The sequence below is a fragment of the Lampetra fluviatilis genome, chromosome 53 (assembly GCF_964198595.1).
Source record: "Lampetra fluviatilis chromosome 53, kcLamFluv1.1, whole genome shotgun sequence".
NCBI lineage: Eukaryota > Metazoa > Chordata > Hyperoartia > Petromyzontiformes > Petromyzontidae > Lampetra > Lampetra fluviatilis.
The window spans coordinates 9,283,909-9,307,483 of record NC_136327.1 but is presented as its reverse complement, the minus strand read 5'-3'; the positions used below and the strand labels follow the sequence as shown (position 1 = coordinate 9,307,483).

The following is a 23,575-nucleotide window of genomic DNA, read 5'->3' as shown; positions in this document are numbered from 1 at the left end:
AACCGCCATTCACCACTAAGTGGCGGTGACGTCACCACGACGCTTGTGCCAGGTCATGTGCACCTTGAGACCACGTGAAGTGTGGGATGCCCACTGGCAGGAGGTCGCGGGGCAGACCCAGGTGCCACGGGTCGACTGACTGAGATGACTGGCTGATGCACCACCTGTGCCCCCTACTGTACCAACTTGCTGTGCTTTAGCCACCCGGTGCTCCGCTCGTTGTTGTGAGCGTCGCACCTCCGCCCTCCGTTGTTGTTGGAGGGCGACTGCCTCCAACTGCCCAGTAGCGTCCTTCACGAGCCTCCTCCACAGATGCCGATCTTGACACCGCTGGTACCAGTCATCGGCAAGTCCACTCAGCTCCACTTCCTCCTGTACCGGAGGAGCTCACCGATGGGACTTTGTCCAGATCTTTCAAGGATTTGTGAGCTCCTCACACGATCCAGCCTGGTTAAACCCAGGATGGATCGTAGGCAGGCCAGCATAAATGTTTCTAACCGGCGAAGATGTTCCATTAGGGGGGTCCACGTTTCGCAAGCGTAGAGAAGGGAGGGAATGACCGTGGCCGAGAAGACCTGAAGCTTTGTGCGGAGTGACAGACCAGGTAGCTTCCACACAGCGTTACGCAACCAATGAAAATATATTGCCGCTCGACTGATTCGGAGTGAGACATCTGCTGTTAAACCGGAGCCGGTCATAAGCACACTACCCAGGTATGGGAAACTCTCCACTCTCTCCACAACTGCCCCATCACCGATTGGGAGTTGTGGGGGTGGAGTGTCCGGTGGTACAAAATACCCAGGCAGATGCTTAGTTTTAGTGGCACGCTCCAGTCTTAGCAGCAGCGTCTCCAACTCCTCCTCTGAATGAGCAGCTATTACCAAATCATCGGCATACATAACGTGGTTGACCAATAGGGAGCCACCCCTTGATCGCACCCGGGCATCGATCAGCCTCCCATTATATCTGTACCAAATGGAAATTCCCCCGGTACAGCTATTGAAGGCTTCACGAACTATGTGGTCAAAATAGATGTTAAATAATGTGGGAGCCAGAGGACATCCATGTCGCACCCCAAGGTGTAGAGGGAAAGGCTCTGACTCCCGGCCACGTAGTTTTACCCGGGCCCGCTCACCATCATGAAGGTCCTTAATGATCGTGAGCAGAGGGTCAGGGACTTCGAAAGCATGAAGAACAACCCAGAGCCCAGACCTACTGATGGTATCATAGGCCTTGACCAGGTCAATAAAGCAGATATGTAAGTCTTGTTGGAATTCCCTACACCTCTGCTGTAGCAGACGGACAGAAAATATGGCATCTGTGCAGGACCGCCCTTTCCTGAAACCGCATTGGGGCTCTGCAAGCCTCTCCTCAGCGTGCCTAGCAAGGCGATGTTGAATAATCCTTGCCAGGACCTTTCCCGGCACACTGAGGAGTGAGACGCCCCTGTAGTTGTTACAGTCTGTGCGGTCCCCCTTCTTAAAGAGGGGGACCACCAGGGCATCCTTCCAATCCTGCGGTACCCGTCCAGCGGTCCAGACTGTTGTTATGATGTCATATAGGGCAGTCTGTGCACAAACGCCACCCTCCCTCAGCATTTCGCTTGGGAGATCATCTCTGCCCGGTGCCTTTCCTGGTCTCAGACTCCGGATCGCCTTCAGTACTTCCTCAACAGATGGCACCTCAGCCAGCCACTCACAAGGGGTGACTTCTTCCAATATTTGAGGCACCAAAGCCTCAGCAGGGTTATCCCCACTTTGTGCCATGATGTTTTCCTGGCTGAGGGATTTCCCCTCCCCTAGGACCTCACAGAAATGCTCAGCAAATCTGCAAACCTGTTCCTGGGGGTCGGAGATTGGATCACCGTTTTTTCCCCTAATGATGGTAATAGGTGTGGCACTGCAGGTTACTTTTTTGATGGCGTTAAATAGTAATTTGTGATCGTGGGCCACTGAGGCAGACTCCATCTCCTCAGCAACCCGCGACCACCACCCATCCTTGCAGCGCCTTACGGCTCTCCGAACTTCCGAGCGAAGGCTGCGGTAAGCCTCCTTATTCTCTGACGTGGGATGCTGTAGCCGATGAGAGTGGGCCTGTCGCTTTTTCTCAACTATCCTGAACACCTCCTCTGTCAGCCAGGGTCGCTGGGGAGGTCTGGACCGTGTACCTAAAGCAGCTATTGCAGCTGCATGAGTAACAGTCCTAAACCTCGCCCATTTATCCTCGTCATTAGGAGGAGTGGGGGACGATGCCAACCCCAGCTGCAAGCGATGATGAAATTCTCGCTTGCAACTTTCATCAGCCAACTGAGACCAGGCCACTTTAGGTTTGAATGGGGTCCTGGGTGTACACCCACCACCGGAGTGTAAGAATGGCAGGCGCATCTTACAGATGACTAGTCGATGGTCAGAGGGCAGATCAGCTCCACGGTAGGTCCTGGTGTCAAGGACATGGGCTCGCATCGGCTGGTCCGTCATTATGTAGTCCAGCAGATGTTCTTGCTTGGACCCGGCATGCATCCATGATGTTGTGTGGATGCGCCGATGCCGGAAGAGCGTGTTGGTAATTACAAGCCCATGGGCTGCACAAAAATCTAGCAGCCTCCTACCGTTGTTATGGAGCTGATCTGGCCCATGCCTTCCAATCACTCCAGACCAGGTGCCAGCATCATGACCAACTCGGGCATTGAAGTCACCGAACAAGATGACTCTGTCCTGAGTGGCCACTTTAGCCAGCACCTGTGACAGGAGGTCATAGAAGGCATCTGACTCATCGGCTTTGTCTGCATCCTTCCATGTTCGTCTTCGCTGGGAGCATAAGTAACCTCGACCACCACTCCTCGCCTCCGGTTGATGGGAAGGGGAGCCTAGTAGCCTGGGGCTTACAGCTTCCCACACCTCACCGCCACGCTCCCACGCCCCCTTCATTCTTTTGTTCAGAAGAGCCACACCCTGTTGTTTGGCAGTCTCTTGCCCCGAGTAGAGGACTGTCCACCCCTCATGGTGGCAGGAGCCAGAACCAGTCCACCGGACCTCCTGAATGCCACAGAGATCCAGGCGGTACTGGTCCAGCTCCCAACAGAGGAGTGACAGCCTCTCCTCCGCAGTAAGCGTTCGAACATTCCACGTGACCACACAAAGTGGCTTTTCGTTGTTTCTGGAGGAGCCCCGAGGATGATGATTCAATTTCCTGGCTCTGCCAATTGGGGTTTGGCCAGGAGACGCCATAGACGCCTGTCCCTCCGGGGCCTCCGGCACAAGCGAATTAGTTCCATATTTATGTTTAAGTCGTGGTTTCGTGGTAATGAATTGAAGGTGGAGGGGTTACCAGCCACTCACACCTGTCCAGAGCCCCCGATTAGCCACTGTGGTGGTCACAGACGCCATGAAGGGAGAGGCCAATGGGCATTGGCCCTCCCCCCACAGCACTGTCCACGTCCGGCACCGCGAGGAGGTAGGGGGTTGTTTTGCCGGACATACACAGACACATACACACATACACACAGACACATAGAGCATACACACAGACACATACACACAGACACATACAGACACATACACACGGATACATACACATACACACAGACACACAGACACACACACACATACACACAGACACACAACTCTTGAGTTCAGGTGGTGACCTCGGAGGAGGATCACAACAAATCATCCCCTAATTTGTGGAGTTAATCTTTTCATTTTTTACCAAGTAAGGCCCACTGAGCTGTGTAGCTCTTTTTTTCAGAAGCGACCTGGGCACAAATGATAGCTCAAGGAAATGGCTTATAATGTGGCAATGTTATAGCAGCCAAATGCTCTAAACACATGTTGATTCTAAATTTGAGGACCACGAGAAAAATCCACGCATCCACGGGGAGAAACATGCAAATAAATATTCAGCAGTTGTCAGGGTCGGGGTCGAACCCACGACCTCCTGTACACAAGGCGAGGTGGTAAACATCTCCTCGCCACCGCGGCGCCCCGGGGATCGGGGGCTCCTCTGGGCAGACCCCCGCCTCCTCCTCTTTGTCTTTATTTGTAATGGAGCATCCCAGCCGTCCCTGTGGTTTGTGATCGCGTGCAGACAAGCGGAGGGCGAGCAGCGGGAGGGTGTAGGTCAGGGTGCAGGTGACGGCGGGGTGTGTGTCAGGGTGTGTGTCAGGGTGTGGGTCACGGCAGGGTGTGTGTCAGGGTGTGGGTCACGGCAGGGTGTGTGTCAGGGTGTGGGTCACGGCAGGGCGATGTGTCAGGGTGTGGGTCACGGCAGGGCGATGTGTCAGGGTGTGGGTCACGGCAGGATGTGTGTCAGGGTGAGGGTCACGGCAGGGTGTGTGTCAGGGTGTGGGTCACGGCAGGGTGTGTGGCAGGGTGTGTGTCAGGGTGTGGGTCACGGCAGGGTGTGTGTCATGGTGTGTGTCAGGGTGTGGGTCACGGCAGGGTGTGGGTCACGGCAGGGTGTGGGTCACGGCAGGATGTGTGTCAGGGTCAGGGTCACGGCAGGGTGTGTGTCAGGGTGTGGGTCACGGCAGGGTGTGTGTCAGGGTGTGTGTCACAGCCGTTACACTCACCAGGGGTCGCATTACAGTCACCAGGTGCTGAGTCACCTCGTGCTGCACTGGGCCATCTGCCCCTGGGGGTGCCCTCGGCGAGACCACACAGCAGCAATCACCGCCACTCGCAGGTCAGGCGCCGAGACACCGTGTGGCGCATGGAGACAGCTGCCACTGGGGGTGCACTTTGAATGTCTCCCTGATGAGTGAGGTGCGACTCTCCTCAGGTATCTGCACGTGATGTACGATATCGTGTGCGCATCGCTTTCATGAATGGAAATGTTATAATAATGTAAAGACACAAATCATAGTAGTGTGATTGTGGCCATGCAACCCAAAGAGTAAACCCACATCGATTGATAGATACACGTAGAGTTATACAGAGACCCATAGAGATACAGAGACATATAGATATACATAGAGACTCAGAGACACGTAGAGATACATAGAGACTCAGAGACACATAGAGATACGTTAAAGCCAGGCCACAATGGTGCAATTGTGGCCATGCAACTCGCACTGTGGACCGTGTAGTCAACCGGCTGTGGTCTGCGCCCCTTCAATGGAGGAAGAAGAGCGACATGACACGAACTCTTTCTCTCTGCTGAAACTCTCTCTGTCTCTCTCTCTGTCTCTCTCTGCCTCTCTCTCATCGTGACGAGCAGCAGCATCTGACCTCGACATTGGCATCGAGATCCTGGACCACAGCGCTGTTGCTGCTGCCACCATCGTGCACCAGAGCAGATGAGTTCAACACAGTCTTTGTTGAAGAGGGTGTATCTGTGTGTGTGCGTGTGTGTGTGCGTGTTAACGTAGACCGCCCCTGCAAGGGGATGACGTGTCTGTTTGGAGGGGTCTGCAAAGTGGAAGTGGGGCGCCCTGGGCGGAACGGAACGGGCGCGGAACCGGTCTGCACGTGCCGCCCACCCTTCCATGGGAAAAACTGCCACATGGGTGAGCCGATCACAACCACCTCCACTACGTCCATACGTCCACCACCACCTCTCCCACAACCTCCACAATCACCACCTCCACAATCACCACCTCCACCACCTCTACCATCACCTCCACAACAACCATCTGCACACTTCCACAACCACCACCTCCACTACTACCACCACCACCTCCACAACCAGCAGCACCTCCACAACCAGCACCACCTCCACAACCGTCACCTCCACTGCAACCACTCCCACCTCAACCACCATCACCACTTCCAACACCACCAAATCTGTCCACAATGCTGCGTGGCCTTCAACGACAACACAAACCCCCTCTCTCGTCCATCACAGCTGGCAGCTGTGATACCGGTGCTGTTTGTTGCTGTCCCCTCGATGTTGTGGCCCTTTGGTCCGTGTTCAGCGACTGTGTTTACATATATATTTTTTAACTAAATTTTTTTTTATTTTACCACCTAAGACCAGCTGAGCTGCTATATTAGCTCTTTTTCAGAAGCGGCCTTGCTATCATTAGTGACAGCTCAACGAAGTGGCTTATCATATGGAAATTAATAGCAGCCAAATACTCTGTAAACGCGTGACGTTGATTCTAAATGTGGAGAGAAAAACCGGAGAGACCGGAGAAAAAATCCACGCGACCACGGGGAGAGACACGCAAACTCCAAATATACAGCAGCAGGCGTCAGGGTCGGGATCAAACCCACGACCTCCTGTGCACCAGGCGAGGTAGTTAACATCTGACCACCGTGGCGCTCACTAATACATTTCTAAAATCTAAATAAAAAATAGTAACAACACGCCGCGCACGTAGTTGCATGAACGTCATCTTTGGGAGCCATTCCCTGAACACACTGGGGTGGGGGGGGGCGCCGCTCGCTCTCTTCGGCACCCGTCCGGCCGGACGTTGTGCCCGTGGCGTGAGCCGGCGAGCCCCCTCCTCCGCTTGCCTTGCAGTGAGGAACCCGTGCCGGCGAGGGACGTGCCACTTCAGAGGGGCCTGCCTGTTCCGCTTGGACGACCCGGCACGGCCCAAGTGCCGGTGCCAGCTGGGTTTCTGGGGCTCGTACTGCGGGAAGAGCGAGTCCGTCACCCCCTCCAACTCCACCTCCACCGTCCCCCCACTTGGGTCGCCCGCGTGGGTCGCCAACGTGAGCGATCCCTTCCCTGGCTCCGCAGTCCAGAGAAACCCGTGCGTGCAGCCCAACCCTTGCCTCAACGGCGGCGCCTGCTTCGTGGTGCGGGACAAGTGGCAACGCAGTGCCGTCACGTGCACCTGCCCTAGCAAGTTCCACGGCTTCCACTGCAACTTACGTGAGCCACGCCGCGCACGCACGTGTGTGTGTGTGCACGTGCGTGTGTGCACGTGCGTGTGTGTGCGCACGTGTGAGCGCGTGTGTGAGCGTGTGTGTGCGTGTAGGACAGTACGTGAGTGGGGAGTGGTAGTGTATCGATTCCCGCTCACGACCAACATCAGTGGCGATTATCTGAACAGATCCTGGTCTTCCATTAGGTCGACTCAGCCTCAAATTAGCACCTGGTGCGGTGTGCAAACATCACCGCTGGGGAGACAAAGGCGACCGGGCGTGGTGCTGACCACCCACCCCCTCGTGTGCCATGTCGGCCTTCATAGGTGGTCGCTAACAGCACTTGCCCCCAACAGTCTGTTAAGGCTACACGTGGGATCTTTGTCTTTGATCCACAGTGAAGGGCGACTGTTACCAAGGGAAGGGCTCCAACTATCGTGGCACCATGAGCGTCACGGAGGGCAGGAGGCGGTGCCTTCACTGGAACTCCCCGCTGGTTCTACGGCAGCAACACAGCGCGTTCAGCGCCCAGGCACGGGACTCTGGGATCGGAGACCACAACTACTGCCGGTGCAATCACGCCACACAGCCACGCCACACCGCACAGGGTCGGCCACAACGCACAATCCTGGCCACACCGGACACACCGGACACACCACACAGCTTGGCCACGCCACACAGCCGGTCATACTGCAGAGTTTTGCCGCACCACACAACGGGATCACACCGCGTAGAACGGCCACACCATATAGTCTCGGCCACACCGCACAACGTCGGCCACCCCGCACAGCCCTGGCCACACCGTACAGCCAACGTCACTTTGCACACCACAATGGGCAGAGCGTCACACACGCGCGTGCGCACGATGCGGCCGCGTATGGATCGGCGGGGGCCGACGCGGCGGCCGCACATCGGAGCGGCTCGCCGTTCCGCGCTCGTTCCCCGCGCCGCCGCTCGCCGCGGTCGTTCCCACGGGGACCGGAGCACCGTGTACCACGGCCGGACGGCGCCGCACGCAATAATTTTGTTTTCACATTCATGAAAATAGCTTCATGGCTCATCGGATTCTTCCGGGATCAGTGTAGATTCTGTGGCGAGGGAACACTCGACGGGCAGCCATAGGAGGGAGGACTGCCCGTCTGGAAGGTTCCTTGGGCCCGGGTGCAGGATATGGATGGCTGCGATTGGCGGTGGCCACGCTGCAACGTGGCTGCCTATAACCCGGTGCTACGGAGGCAGCAGCGAGGGTTGGTGGATCGCACATGGATGTTGTTGTTAAACTTCCTTCCCGTGGGCTCCCTCGAGCCCCCCCCCCCCCCCCCGTGTCTCGGTGCAGGAACCCCGATGGCAACACCAGGCCCTGGTGCTACTTTATAAACAGGGACAGCCGCAAGGTCGACTGGGCTCACTGCAAGCTGCAGCAGTGCCAAGGTCTCACACGCAGCATCGCGTCGCCCGTTCTCGCGATATGTGCACCTAGCCTGGTACGAGGGCTGTGATGACGTCACCGCAGGTTCGTCGTTTCTCGGCCTCAAATGAGCACTGGGGAGGCAAAGGCGGCCGGGCGTGGTAGTGGCTGCATCATCCCCTCGTGTGCCGTGCTGGCCTTCATGATAGCTGCTACTCGCTAAGAGCACTTGCCCCAACAACCTGGTTAAGGCTATACGAGTATCTTTGTCTCGTCGGTTCTTTACCTGGTTTGGAACCAGAAGAACCGAAGACTGTTTGTTGTGCAGGCTATGACGTGTGCTGTGCGTGCATTTGCTGATTGGAGAGGATGTGGAGCTGAGCGGACTTGCCGGTGACAGGTACCAGCAGTGTCAAGTTCGACCTCCATGTATTGAGGAGGCTCGTGAAGGACGCTGCTACTGGGCAGTTGAAGGCAGTCGTCCTCCAGCGATAGCGGAGGGCGGAGGAGTGACGCTCACAACAACGAGCGGAGCGCCGAACGGCTAAAATGCAGCAAGTTGGCACAGTAGGGGGCACAGGTGGTGCATCTGCCGGTTATCTCAATTAGTCAGCCCGTGGCACCTGCTGGGTCTGTCCCGTGACCTCCTGCCAGCATCACGAGCCTTCGACACTTTACCGTGATAGCCTCAAAGTGCACTTAGCGCTGTGGTCACCGCCGCATAGTGGCGAACGGCTGTTGTTGGTGGTAGTGTAGCAGGGCCAGCGCGCTGCCGATGAACCCGGCGACCTGGGTTCGATTCCCGCTCAGTGACAATAATTAGAACCGATCCTGGGCCTCCACTAGGTCGAACTCAGCCGCAAACGGGTAGCTGGTGCGGTGTGTAAACATCGCAACTGGGGAAGACAAAGGCGGCTGGGCGTGGTGCTGGCCACTCACCCCCTCGTGCGCCGTGCCGGCCTTAATAGGTGCTCGCTAACAGCACTTGCCCCCAAACAGTCTGTTAAGGCTACACGGGGGATCTTTGCCTTTTTGTCTTCGTGAAGGGCAGAAGCAGCAGGGGTCTTTTGGCGACGGCGCGGCCGCCACGTGCGGGCGCACGTGGCTGGGGACGCTGCACGTGCGCGTGGTGAAGGGCCGTGACGCCGGCCTGGGCACCCGGCCCTGGCAGGCCTCGGTGCAGCTGCGTGGCGAGGGGGTGCCGGTGCACCGGTGCGGCGGGGCGCTGGTGCACCCCTGCTGGGTGCTCACCGCCGCCCACTGCTTCTCTCCCAGGTGCACGCTGCGCCTCGGCAGAGCGGCCAGCACCTGATCTAAAATAACTAAACTTTTATTTTTATTTTTACCAGGTAAGGCCCAATGAGCTGTTTTTAGCTCTTTTTCAGAAGCGAGTGATAGGACAACGAAGTTGCTTCATCATCAAGAGAAAATTTATAGCAGCAGCCAAATACCCTGAACGTGTAACGTTGATTCTAAATGTGGAGGGGAAAACCGGAGGACCCGGAGAAAAATCCACACGACCACGGGGAGAAAGAGAGACACGCAAACTGCAGATATGCAGTAAGCATGAGGGTCGGGATCGAACCAAAGACCTCCTGCATACCAGGCGAGGTAGTTAACATCTCCTAGCAATTGCAGCGCCCCTCCGCTGTCGAAGCCCTCCCCAAACTCGAGCGAAATCACCAACAGCGTTGCTCAGATAATTCTGAAGGCCACGATCCACTCGGGCAACTTCAGGGGAATCACCATCGGTAACCGTCACCGGTAATGGTTGCCAGGGCGGCATTTCCCATTGTAAACATCTCGTTAAAGCTTCCAATTCGGTCGGAGGCAGAGGGTCATGACACGGTTGCCTGATGGCATCGCCCCTTCCGTGACCTGAAAAGAATGGATGAAGGGGGGAAAGCCTTCTGATTCATTGTTCTTCTGATAAGTAACGGCTTTTATTGACTGACTGGCTGACTGACTGACTGGTGATAATGGACTGCATAGAGAAATGACCATCACTTCGTCACCAGCACTGGACCTACCTGGCGCTGTGCCGTGTGCAGGAAGCCTGCGGGCAGCTACTTGGTTCGTCTGGGCAAGAGGAAGCTCCACACTCACGAGAGCGGCGAGCAGGACTTCAACGTCTCCAAGGTCATCGTGCATCCCAACTACTCTGAGGGGACTCACGACGCCGACATAGGTAGGTGCTGTGCTTGGCACGGGGACGACGCTGGCACGGCAAAGATGCTGGTACAGGGACGACGCTGGCACGGTCCGCACGGCTGTCTGTTTGCGTGCGCGCTTCTGCGCTGCGCTCTTCTGCGCTGCGTGCTTCTGCGCTGCGCTCTTCTGCGCTGCTGCGCTGCACGCTTCTGCGCAGCTGCGCTGCGCACTTCTGCGCTGCGCGCTTCTGCGCTGCGCAACCCTTCTGCGCTGCTGCGCTGCGCGCTTCTGCGCTGCGCACTTCTGCGCTGCGCGCTTCTGCGCTGCGCAATTCTGCGCTGCGCGCCTTCTGCGCTGCGCACTTCTGCGCTGCGCGCTTCTGGGCTGCGCACTTCTGCGCTGCGAACTTCTGCGCTGTGCGTGGTGGTGGGGGAGCGGTGGCGCAGCGGTCAGCGTAGGCCGTGCTACGTGGGTCGGCGACCTGAGTTCGATTCCAGCTCACGCCACAAACATCGGTGATGAATATCTCAACCGGTCCTGGGCCTCCCCCGAGGTCTACTCGTCCTCTTATGATTCCCCGGTGCGGGGTGTAAACATGAACATTTTGCAGACAAAGGCGGTCGGGTGTGGTGCTGGCCACCCACCGCCTCATGCGCCGTGCCGGCCTTAATAGGTGCTCGCTAACAGTGCTTGCCCCTACAGTCTGTTAAAGCTACACGGGGGATCTTTGTGTGTGTGTGCGCGTGTGTATGTGTGCGCGCGTGTGCGTGCGTGCGTGCGCAGCGCTACTGCGTCTGTGGGGGGACGCGGGCGAGTGTGCCCATCGCACGACCGTGGAGGTGGTGCCGGTCTGCCTGCCCGAGGCCACCGAGCCAGCGCGGCCCGGGACGCTGTGCCACATCTCCGGCTGGGGCACCGTGGGATACCACGGGGGTCAGTGCACCACCACGGCCATCCACACAGAGCAGCCGGGACAGGATTGCGGCGTGTGTGCGTGCGTGGGGTGTGTGTGTGTGCGTGCGTGGGGTCATCTGTAAGATGCGCCTGCCATTCTTCCACTCCGGTGGTGGGTGTACACCCAGGACCGCATTCCAACCAAAAGTGGCCTGGTCTCAGTTAGCTGATGAAAGTTGCAAGCGAGAATTTCATCATCGCTTGCAGCTGGGGTTGGCATCGTCCCCCACTCCACCTGATGTCGAGGGTAAATGGGCGAGGTTTAAGACTGTGACTCATTCAGCTGCAATGGCTGCTTTGGGTACGCGGTCCAGACCTCCCCAGAAACCCTGGCTGACAGAGGAGGTGTTCAGGTTAATTGAGAAAAAGCGACAGGCCCACTCTCATCGCCTACAGCATCCCACGTCAGGGAATGAGGAGGTTTACCGCAGCCTTCGCTCAGAGGTTCGAGAGCCATAAGGCGCTGCAAGGATGGGTGGTGGTCGCGAGTTGCTGAGGAGATGGAGTCTGCCTCAGTGGCCCGCGATCACAAATCACTATTTAACTCCATCAAAAAAGTAACCTGCAGCGCCACACCTATTACCATCATTAGGGGAAAAAACGGTGATCCAATCTCCGACCCCCAGGAACAGGTTTGCAGATTTGCTGAGCATTTGTGTGAGGTCCTAGGGGAGGGGAAATCCCTCAGCCAGGAAAACATCATGGCACAAAGTGGGGATAACCCTGCTGAGGCTGCGGTGCCTCAAATATTGGAAGAAGTCACCCCTTGTGAGTGGCTGGCTGAGGTGCCAGCTGTTGAGGAAGTACTGAAGGCGATCCGGAGTCTGAGACCAGGGAAGGCACCGGGCAGAGATGATCTCCCAAGCGAAATGCTGAGGGAGGGTGGCGTTTGTGCACAGACTGCCCTATATGACATCATAACAACAGTCTGGACCGCTGGACGGGTACCGCAGGATTGGAAGGATGCCCTGGTGGTCCCCCTCTTTAAGAAGGGGGACCGCACAGACTGTAACAACTACAGGGGTATCTCACTCCTCAGTGTGCCGGGAAAGGTCCTGGCAAGGATTATTCAACATCGCCTTGCTAGGCACGCTGAGGAGAGGCTTGCGGAGCCCCAATGCGGTTTCAGGAAAGGGCGGTCCTGCACAGATGCCATATTTTCTGTCCGTCTGCTACAGCAGAGGTGTAGGGAATTCCAAAAAGACCTACATCTCTGCTTTATTGACCTGGTCAAGGCCTATGATACCATCAGTAGGCCTGGGCTCTGGGTTGTTCTTCGTGCTTTCGGAGTCCCTGACCCTCTGCTCACGATCATTAAGGACCTTCATGATGGTGAACGGGCCCGGGTAAAACTACGTGGCCGGGAGTCGGAGCTTTTCCCTGTACTCCTTGGGGTGCGACAGGGATGTCCTCTGGCTCCCACATTATTTAACATCTATTTCGACTGCGTAGTTCGTGAAGCCTTCAATAGCTGTACCGGGGGAATTTCCATTTGGTACAGATATAATGGGAGGCTGATCGACGCCCGGGTGCGATCAAGGGATGGCTCCTTATTGGTCAACCACGTTATGTATGCCGATGATTTGATAATAGCTGCTCATTCAGAAGAGTTGGAGACGCTGCTGCTGAGACTGGAGCGTGCCACTAAGAGGTGGGGCCTTACCATCAGCCCCACCAAAACTAAGCACCTGCCTGGGTATTTTGTACCATCGGACACTCCACCCCCACAACTCCCAATCGGTGATGGGGCAGTTGTGGAGAGAGTGGAGTTTCCCATACATGGGCAGTGTGCTGATGACCGGCTCCAGTTTATCAGCAGAGGTCTCACTCCGAATCAGTCGAGCGGCAATATCTTTTCATCGGTTGCGTAACGCTGTGTGGAAGCTACCTGGTCTGTCGCTCCGCACGAAGCTTCAGGTCTTCTCGGCCACGGTCATTCCCTCCCTTCTCTACGCTTGCGAAACGTGGACCCCCCTAATGGAGCATCTTCGCCGGTTGGAAACATTTAGGCTGGCCTGCCTACGATCCATCCTGGGTTTAACCAGGTTGGATTGTGTGAGGAGCTCACAAATCCTTGAAAGATCTGGGCAAAGTCCCATCGGTGAGCTACTCCGGCAGGCAAGGCTGCGTTGGCTGGGTCATGTAGCCCGCATGCCCCGCCACCGCATGCCTAAACAGCTTTTGTTCGGCCGGATCGAGGGGGCTAAACGGGCGCGGCACGGGCTAGAGAAAAGATGGAGTGATGTGGTACAGGAGGACGTGGAGCTGAGTGGAATTGCCGATGACTGGTACCAGCGGTGTCAAGATCGGCCTCAGTGGAGGAGGCTCGTGAAGGACGCTACTGGGCAGTTGGAGGCAGTCGCCCTCCAACAACAACGGAGGGCGGAGGAGCGACGCTCACAACAACGAGCGGAGCGCCGGGTGGCTAAAGCACAGCAAGTTGGTACAGTAGGGGGCACAGGTGGTGCATCAGCCAGTCATCTTGGTCATCTCGGTCAGTCGACCCGTGGCATCTGGGTCTGCCCCGTGACCTCCTGCCAGCGGGCGTTCGACACTTCACGTGGCCTCAAGGTGCACTTGGCCTGGCACAAGCGTCGTGGTGACGTCACCGCCACTTAGTGGCGAATGGCGGTTGTTGTTGTTGTGTGTGTGTGGGTGAGTGGGGTGCGGGTGCGTGCGTGGGGTGTGCGTGCGTGGGGTGTGCGTGCGTGGGGTGTGTGTGCGTGGGGGTGGGTGCGTGGGGTGTGTGTGCATAGCGTGTGTGCGATTCATGTGTGTGGGGTACGTGTTTGCGAGGTATGTGTGCGGCGCGTGTGTGGGGAGCGAGTGTGTGGGGTGTGTGTCGCCAGTGAAACGGCACCTACACTCGTGAGTCAGACACGCACGCACACACACACGGGTGCGTCGTGGGCCTGGTGCATGGCGCGTGGATCACGGCGCTCGACCCGTGGAGTCACAGTGGTGCATGGCGTGCACCGTGTGCGCGCCGCGTCGCTCGCGTCGCTTTGTATCGCGCCGTGTGCGTCGGTGCCACAGCCACGACGCCGGTGCTGCAGGAGGCCGAGGTGCCAGTCGTCGCCATGGACGCTTGCAACAGCAGCCTGGGCTACAATGGGCAGCTCACGGCCGGCATGCTGTGTGCCGGCAACTGGGAGCAAGGGGGACCTGATGCCTGCAAGGTACACACACATCCCACTCACGTGCTGCCCCCACCGCTCCCACCGCTCCGTCTGCCCCCTCCGCCCTCGTTGCTCCCCCACCGCCCCCACCGCTCCACCCGCTCCCATCGCCCCCACCGCCCCCACGTGCACTCGACGTGTCCACCGCCCCCTTCCTCCCCACCCAGGGAGACTCGGGGGGCCCGCTGACGTGCGCCGTGCAGGCCGCGGGAGGCGAGGAGTCGAGCGTGCTGCACGGCATCGTGTCGCACGGCCGGGGCTGCGGGGAGAAGTACCGGCCCGGCGTGTACACGCGCGTATCCGCCTTCGTCACGTGGATCCACAGCAGCATGGCCGACAACGGCACGGCTGCCACGGGGAGCGCCGCCGGCGGTGCCGCCGGCTCGGCGCAACTCGCGCCGCGTTCATCTCCGTGACGACCGAGCACGGGGACGAAAGGCGACTTCCGAGCGAGCGGCCGGGTTCCCGGGGCCAGTGTCACGAGATTCATAATTGAGTTTTGAGTCGGGCCACTTCGTAAAACGGTCCGGCCAAATCTGTGTCGTAAGACCCTCCACCACCCAACACGGCCAAACTAATGATAATGCTCACGTGGTGACGCGAGCGCTTCACGACACGCTGAGTCACGCGCCACAGCTCGCCTAAAATATCTCCGCCCAGGATGATCTTCGGATGCACCTTCAATTGCTGTGTTGACCTGGATGGAGGGTTTATGTGTGTGGGGTGTGTGGTGCGTGCGTGTCACCACAGTGAAACGGCACCAACAGTTATAATTCAGACACACCGCTAATACGTCCATATGGTCCAATAGCGCCAATACAAAACGTACTAAATAATTCTCAGCGACTTTAACTCTCACTAAATCACAGCGTCCCCAGGCGGGAGAGACGCTGGGTCTGCGGAGAATATTTTTACCAGGGTGCCTCTGGTGCTCCCCATCACTACGGACGTTGAGGATTTGCTACGGGGAGACTTTCACATCAAGAAACCACGCGCGATGATTTACACCAGCGCTTTGCTTTTATTGCAAACCTTCAGCCGGACACAAGACACGCGTGGGGTTCCTGTCGAGTCTCGTCTTCGTTTAAAAGCCCTCGGAATACTCTCAAGACGCGCAGAGAGATATATCCGTTTCTCACCCCCCTACACTGCATACACGAGCGTGAGTGTGACTGACGGAACGGGAGCCCAAATGACCAGTTCAGTGGCAAGCCACCACATCGCAATGTCGGTTTTGTGCACTCTCATCGAGGGAGAACGACACAAGAGGCGCGTGGTTTGCAGCTGTGAGAGGGCAGCTGCAACCCGCGCCGTGAACCTGCGCTCTTCTGCATAGTAGTGAGTTGTCGCCCATTTAGTGAGTGTTTACACGTGTGGTAGGAAACCGCCGCACCTGGAGAAAACCACACCTGTGGGAAGGGGCAACGCTCAATCCCCTACAGACTGGACGGGTGGAGTCCACATGTTTTGCTCTACAGCTTTCTTCTGGCAGCGACGGGGCAAGGGCTCCTCCTCGACGCCCACGAGACGTTTCACACCATCTGTGTTTGATCGACCAACCCTCGCTACTGCCTCAACACAGCTGGGTTACAGCAGCAGCGTAGCCACCATCACCACGACCACCTACTGGCCTAGGCAGCTGCTCGCGTCCACTCTTCCTCTCCGCACTCCCGTGGACCAAAGTGCAGAGTTGGTTCACATGGCGAGCGCCAACGAGCGCCGGTGCCTCGGGGGGGTCGGGGTGGGGGGGCTCGCCGTGGCAGGGAGGAGGTGGGGGGAGATGCTCCGGCGCCCGCTGTGCCGTGCGCCCGGCTCGGGGTGGGGGGGGGGGCTCACGGTCGCCTCTGGGACAGAGTGAGCGGAACAAAACCGTTCCTGGCGGGTGGGCGAGGAGGCCGCTGTGCCCACGCGGTGCGCCAGGCGGCGAGGATCGTGCAGGAGGATGGAGGAGGGGGGGAAGGAGGCGGCGACGCCGTTCTTCTCGAGGCGTCCGTCGCGTGTGATGCTGTCGCGTCAGGTTGTCTCTCGCTGATCGCCGTGGTGCTCCACTGCCTCTAGTGGGGGTCCTGCCGGTACGTCTAGGGGGCGGCCGGTACGTCTAGGGGGCGGCCGGTACATCTAGGGGGCGGCCGGTACGTCTAGGGGGAGTCCTGCTCGCGTCTTGAGGGGGTGGCCAGTGGCGCAGAATGGAGGTTTCTGCTCCGCCTCTATGAGCTCCTCCAGGCGCACCATCACACTCTCCATGAGGTCAAAGGTGAAGAGGGCCGACTGCAGAACCTGCACACACATGCACGGGAGCAACACTTTGACCCACAGCCTGACCCAAACCCTACCCATACTCTGACCCAGCCTTGTCCACAGCCTCCTCGACAGAGCCTCCACCCACACAGCCTCCACCCACACAGCCTCCTCCACACAGCCTCCTCCACACAGCCTCCTCCACACAGCCTCCACCCACACAGCCTCCTCCACACAGCCTCCTCCACACAGCCTCCACCCACACAGCCTCCTCCACACAGCCTCCCCACACAGCCTCCTCCACATACAGCCTCCACATACAGCCTCCTGAACACAGCCTCCTCCACACAGCCTCCTCCACACAGCCTCCTCCACACAGCCTCCACCCACACAGCCTCCTCCACACAGCCTCCTCACACAGCCTCCTCCACACAGCCTCCTCCACACAGCCTCCTCCACACAGCCTCCTCCACACAGCCTCCACCCACACAGCCTCCACCACGCAGCCTCCACCCACACAGCCTCCACCACACAGCCTCCTCCACACAGCCTCCACCACACAGCCTCCTCCACACAGCCTCCACCACACAGCCTCCTCCACACAGCCTCCACCACACAGCCTCCTCCACACAGCCTCCTCCACACAGCCTCCACCCACACAGCCTCCTCCACACAGCCTCCTCCACACAGCCTCCTCCACACAGCCTCCACCCACGCAGCCTCCTCCACGCAGCCTCCTCCACGCAGCCTCCTCCACGCAGCCTCCACCACGCAGCCTCCACCCACACAGCCTCCACCACACAGCCTCCTCCACACAGCCTCCACCACACAGCCTCCTCCACACAGCCTCCATCACACAGCCTCCACCACACAGCCTCCTCCACACAGCCTCCACCCACACAGCCTCCTCCACACAGCCTCCTCCACACAGCCTCCTCCACAGCCTCCACCACAGCCTCCTCCACACAGCCTCCACCCACACAGCCTCCACCCACACAGCCTCCACCCACACAGCCTCCACCCACACAGCCTTGTCTGCTATTTCGTCTGCTCTGGCTGTCCCGTCTGTACTCTCTCTCTCTCGCACCTTCTGCACCGCGCCCCATCCCCACTACTCCGCCCTGTCCTTGTACTGGGTCCCAGAAGCAGATCTAGAAACTTCTCAAGGAGGGGGTTAGATTCTGTGGTGCGTATCAATAAAATATGAAGTCTCCGTCACCTGCCCTCCACTTGGGTTCCCCACTGATGCTACTGCCTTCTCTCTCGCTCGCAGTTTCGTTCCGTCTCGATCGTTCTAACCTTTGGGCAAAGGGGGATTTTTTGTTGTTGCACGAATTATAAAATAAATCTCGATTCGCCAGCCCGAGCATCGGTTCCTTCCTCGTTAAAAACACTCTGAGGAACGTGGATTTGGGAGTTGATGTTCATGGAGAGCGGCGTGCTCGCTACACGGCCAGTGTCAACTTGGAACAACAATGACGTCAACTGGCAACGCGGCGCTGAACGGTACAGACTTGCGAAGAGAGAGAAAAGGACTCGGAGGAGCGAGGAGGAACAACAGATGAGTGGGAAGGCGGCCAGCCGGCGCCAAGATCCGCTCTCCCCAAGCTCTGCAGTCCTCGATATGTGAAGGTGCTATCAGCCAGTTCATGAGCGCCTAGAGAAACCCACGCGTGCAAGGGGGAAACACTCTATCCCATGCACATGACCCGGCATTCGTCTGCCAGTAGGGGGTGATGATTGCTGCTGTGTGTTGTAGCCTAGAGCAAAGACAAAGGTCCCCTGTATTGCCTTAACAGATTGTTGAGGCAAGTGCTGCTAGCGAGCACCTATGAAGGCTGTCGCAGCACACGAGGGGGTGCATGGCCCAGCACCACGCCTGGTTGCCTTTGTCTCCCCCGTGGCGATGTTCGCACACCGCACCAGGTACTCATTTGAGGCCGAGTCGACCCAGCGATGGCCTAGGACCAATTCAGATAACCGTCCCCGGTGTTGACCGCTACCCGCTGCGCCACCCCTGCCCCAGCGGCAGCTGTCCCCGTGCAGCACAAGGTGACCCGGGGGGACCCGTCCCTGCGAGCGGGCGTTAGTCTGCCAGTAGTGGGGGGGGGGGTGGGGAGGCGAAGATCGCCATTGCTTCTGCGTGATCCCAGTTGAGTGTCGCGGCCCACTGGGGGTGCAATCGCGCGTGGGTGCGGGGGAACGTTGGTACCTGTGCGCGTTGCTTCGGGGGCATGCTGGGAAGGGGGTCGCCGCCCACGCTGACGGAGAGCCCCGCGCCGTCCGCGACCGAGTCTGCGAGGCGCACGAGAAGCGCTCACATGCACAGCTCCACACGTGCAGCGTTCACCGCTAACTACTGAACTGTGTTTTACTTTACGAGGTAAAAGGCCCACTGAAACACGTAGCTGTTTTTCAGATGCAATCTGGCCTCAAATCATAGCTCAACGAAATGGCTTATCATGTGGAAATGTATAGCGGCCACATACTCTAAACGTGTGATGTTGATTCTAAATGTGTAGGGAAAAACCGGAGGACCTGTTTGTGAGTGGGGGTGTGTGTGAGTGTGTGAGTGAGTTTATGTGTCAGTGTGTGAATAAGTATGTGAGTGAGTATGTGTGAGTGTGTGAGTGTGTGAGTGAGAATGAGTGAGTGAATGTGTGAATGAATGTGTGAGTGAGTGTGAGTATTTGAGTGCGCGTGTGAGTGAGTGAGTGTGAGTATGTGAGTGACTGAGTGTGTGAGTGAGTATGAGTGAGTGAATGTGTGAGTGTGAGTATTTGAGTGAGCGTGTGATTGAGTGAGTAAGCGTGTGAGTGAGTGAGTGTGAGTGAGTGTGTGAATGTGCGTGTGTGAGTGTGAGTATGTGAGTGACTGTGTAAGTGAGTATGAGTGAGTGTGTGAGTGTCAGTACATGAGTGAGTGTGTGAGTGAGTGAGTATGTGTACGAGTGAGCATGTGAGCGATCGTGTGAGCATGAGTGAGCGTGTGAGTGTGTGAGTGTGAGCGTGTGAGTGAGTGTGTGAGTGAGCGTGTGAGTGAGTGTGTGAGTGAGTGTGAGTGAGCATGAGTGAGTGTGTCAGTGAGTGTGTGAGCGAGCATGTAAGTGTGAGTATGTATGTGAGTGAGTGTGTGTGAGTGAGTGTGTGAGCATGTGAGTGAACATGTGAGTGAGTGTGTGAGTGAGCGTGTGAGTGAGTGTGTGAGTGAGTGAGCGTGTGAGTGAGCGTGTGAGTGAGCGTGTGAGTGAACGTGTGAGTGAGTGTGTGTGTGAGTGAGCGTGAGTGAGTGAGTGAGTGAGCGAGTGTGTGAGTGAGCGTGTGAGCGTGTGAGTGAGTGAGCCTGAGTGAGCGTGTGAGTGAGTGTGAATGAGTGAGCGTGAGTGAGTGAGCGTGTGAATGAGTGAGTGTGAGCACATGAGTGTGTGAGTAAGTGAGTGTGTAAGTGTGAGTATGTGAGTGTGTAAGTGAGTATGCGCACCTCTCCGCGCGTCCCCACTGCGCGCGCGCGTCAACTCGTTGTCGTAGTGCGCCCGCGACAGCGACAGCCCCGTGCGCAGGGGCCGCAGGAAGCGCTCCTCTAGGCGGCTCAACTCGGTCCACACACACGTCTACGCGGCACACCACCACCAGCAGCAGCGTCACAACACCACCGGCAGCAGCATCGCAACATACCACCAGCAGCATCACAACACAACAGCAGCAGTGTCACAACACCAGCAGCAGCAGCGTAACACCATCAGCAGCATCACTACACCACCACCAGCAGCGTCACTACACCACCAGCAGTGTAACAACACCAGCAGCAGCAGCGTAACACCATTAGCAACATCACTACACCACCACCAGCAGCATCACTACACCACCACCAGCAGTGTTACAACACGCCACCAGCAGTGTCACAACACGCCATCCGCAGCATCACATATCACGTGCCACAACAAATCACCAACATCACGTGTCACAATACACTATCATCAGAAGTACCTGTGTCACAACACGTCACAAACCACCACCACCACTGTCAAGGACCATGCGTCATAACAGACCACCACCACCACTAGCATCATAACACACTGCCAACGGCATCAAAAAAGCGCGTAGCCGCCACACCACACCATTGTCACAACACACCACCACCAGCGTCACAGCACATCACAACACTCTACCACCCCCACAACACACCACCACCAGCGTCACAGCACATCACATCACTCTACCACACTCACAACACACCACCACCAGCGTCACAGCACATCACAACACTCTACCACCCTCACAACACACCACCACCAGCGTCACAGCACATCACAACACTCTACCACCCTCACAACACCACCACCAGCGTCACAGCACATCACAACACTCTACCACCCTCACAACACACCACCACCAGCGTCACAGCACATCACATCACTCTACCACCCTCACAACACCACCACCAGCGTCACAGCACATCACAACACTCTACCACCCTCAGAACACACCACCACCAGCGTCACAGCACATCACAACACTCTACCACCCTCACAACACACCACCACCAGCGTCACAGCACATCACAACACTCTACCACCCTCACAACACACCACCACCAGCGTCACAGCACATCACAACACTCTACCACCCTCACAACACACCACCACCAGCGTCACAGCACATCACAGCACTCTACCACCCTCACAACACACCACCACCGCCACTATACGTCAGGACACAACACCACCACCAGCGTCACAGCACGTCACAACACCACCACCGTCACCATACGTGGCATCACAACACTTTGCGGGTATGAACGAGGCGAGGCTGAGTGGGCGAGTGATTGTGTCGAGTGACCTGCTGTGTGGTGGGTTCGACGCAGTGTCTGGCTGACCCGAGGGCTCAACACGGGTGCAGGAACCAACGAGCGCGGTGCATGGGGCCGGTAGCCGTGGCAGTGGCGATCGGTAAACCGGGAGCCGCTCACTCACCCGATTCTCCCACGGGGGGTCGCGTATCACCAGGTACCTCAGCAGATTGAGCCCGGCCATCACACTGCAGGGACACAGACGACACACAAACCAAGGGGGTGAGGGTGGCCTTTACCACAAGTGTATACATTGGGGGGGGGGGGGGGGGCTGTGTTACTGACCCTGCTCCTAGCTCACTCGTGCCCGTTGTGAACAAAGTTCATGAACCTTCCGTGCCAATGCTTAGTCCGTGGCCAACGTAGGAATGTTTAACTTCTTTGACACCGTACGTAGCCAACCGTGCCAGTCGGAGGTGTGCGAGCCCTTAACCCGTACCGCCGGCGCCCATGCGGTCCCCCGAGACCCGCCCCCCCCCCCCGCGTTATCTCACCGGTCGGATCCCTGCAGGAGGTCAGTCTCAGCCCCGCGCTCCAGGGAGAGCGCCGAGTGCAGCAGCGGCACGAGCGAAGGGCCCAGGAAGCAGGCCCTGTCCCCGTCGGCGGAGCCCTGCGGCCAGCAGAGTTGGCGACGGGGTTCAGCGTCACCGCACGTCCGCCCACGGACCGCGAGGCCGCCCCACCTCTCTCCCTGTATCACCGCAGGCCCTGGCTACCTCAATCCTGACGCCCAGGGCCCATGAACCACACGGCCCCTCATCGCCATCTTTTGTGTCAGTGACTCTGGCTAGCAGCAGAGAATATTAAATCCTAGAGCAGTCACAGTGACCGTCGATCCAGCACCCACTCATTTCGCTCTTGTCACTCGTTCACCGGTCGCCAGTTCCTTACTTGTCCCTCTTCTATCGCTACCACCATGGTTACCTTTACCGTGAATTTGATTCCTCCACCCACACTGCAGGTCACAACAACACTCACTCATCCACTCACCTCGAACTGTAAAGGTTGTGGGCTTACTCTACAACACACCGGTGTGCTGAACTAAAAACTAATTGGCATGTTTTGCTTACGTGACAAACCTTACTAATTGGCTGTGTCGGGTGGTGGCGGGTTTAATGACACATTTATATTTACGCGATATAACCCCAAAAAAACTGTTATTATGGATCATCATCATCATTGGCTTTGGATGTTGAACTTATTTCGCACAGTATGTAGCCAACCGTGCTAATGGGAGGTGCTTTCCCAAGCTCTTACGATCGTAACCTCGCTCAACTCTAGACACGTGTCAATGCACCCTTCATCTGTCAACAGCAGTGCCGTTTGCCGCTGGCCACTTGAACGCTGCTGGGCCACCGCATTCATCGCAAAGGGTGGCGGAGCGCCGAGCGGCCGCTCCTCCCGCAGGGCGCCCTCCTACCGCAGGGCGCTCTCCTACCGCAGGGCGCTCTCCTACCGCAGGGCGCTCTCCTACCGCAGGGCGCCCTCCTACCGCAGGGCGCTCTCCTACCGCAGGGCGCTCTCCTACCGCAGGGCGCTCTCCTACCGCAGGGCGCTCTCCTACCGCAGGGCGCCCTCTTACCGCAGGGCGCTCTCCTACCGCAGGGCGCTCTCCTACCGCAGGGCGCTCTCCTACCGCAGGGCGCTCTCCTACCGCAGGGCGCCCTCCTACCGCAGGGCGCTCTCCTACCGCAGGGCGCTCTCCTACCGCAGGGCGCCCTCCTACCGCAGGGCGCCCTCCTACCGCAGGGCGCCCTCTTACCGCAGGGCGCTCTCCTACCGCAGGGCGCTCTCCTACCGCAGGGCGCCCTCCTACCGCAGGGCGCCCTCCTACCGCAGGGCGCTCTTCTACCGCAGGGCGCTCGCTCGCGCCGTGCGCACCTGAAGCGCGAGGTCGACCTGCGTCTTGACCGCGTGGATGAGGAGGCCGGCGACCCCCGCATGGGAGCTCGTCCTGAACAGCACCCTGCGGCACAGGCAGGGAG

The 23,575-nt window shown here is 58.0% G+C and overlaps 2 protein-coding genes across 3 annotated transcripts in view; one reads left to right on the top strand and one right to left on the bottom strand.

The window, feature by feature from the left end:
• The first annotated feature begins 5,382 nt into the window (after positions 1-5,382).
• Positions 5,383-15,048, top strand: LOC144949216 (urokinase-type plasminogen activator-like). The gene is made up of 10 exons (XM_078879105.1): positions 5,383-5,503; positions 6,463-6,819; positions 7,211-7,382; positions 8,149-8,243; positions 9,267-9,495; positions 10,272-10,408; positions 10,589-10,819; positions 11,155-11,304; positions 14,362-14,504; positions 14,672-15,048. Exons 1-10 carry the CDS (start codon positions 5,383-5,385, stop codon positions 14,918-14,920), a joined length of 1,884 nt encoding a protein of 627 aa, XP_078735231.1. The 3' UTR covers positions 14,921-15,048.
• Positions 15,049-15,445: 397 nt separating this feature from the next.
• Positions 15,446-23,575, bottom strand: part of GLMN (glomulin, FKBP associated protein) — a 37,720-nt gene continuing 29,590 nt past the window's right edge. For both annotated transcript variants that reach the window (XM_078879370.1, XM_078879371.1), the window contains exons 14-19: positions 23,472-23,556; positions 22,085-22,200; positions 21,715-21,778; positions 20,223-20,352; positions 18,955-19,037; positions 15,446-16,781 (exon numbers count right to left, since the gene is read on the bottom strand). In XM_078879370.1, coding sequence (XP_078735496.1) covers positions 16,623-16,781; positions 18,955-19,037; positions 20,223-20,352; positions 21,715-21,778; positions 22,085-22,200; positions 23,472-23,556 — 637 coding nt within the window. In that variant the 3' untranslated portion in view covers positions 15,446-16,622. The remainder of the gene's footprint in view (positions 16,782-18,954; positions 19,038-20,222; positions 20,353-21,714; positions 21,779-22,084; positions 22,201-23,471; positions 23,557-23,575) is intronic.

What these genes read in the sequence shown, in the direction of transcription:
- LOC144949216 (XM_078879105.1), top strand. Translation starts at nt 5,383, where the DNA reads ATGACGTGTCTGTTTGGAGGGGTCTGCAAAGTGGAAGTGGGGCGCCCT. An exon ending in CGGCTTCCACTGCAACTTAC is followed by an intron (nt 6,820 to 7,210) that starts GTGAGCCACGCC and finishes TTTGATCCACAG; the next exon opens with TGAAGGGCGACTGTTACCAA. An exon ending in GACTCACGACGCCGACATAG is followed by an intron (nt 10,409 to 10,588) that starts GTAGGTGCTGTG and finishes GCTTCTGCGCAG; the next exon opens with CTGCGCTGCGCACTTCTGCG.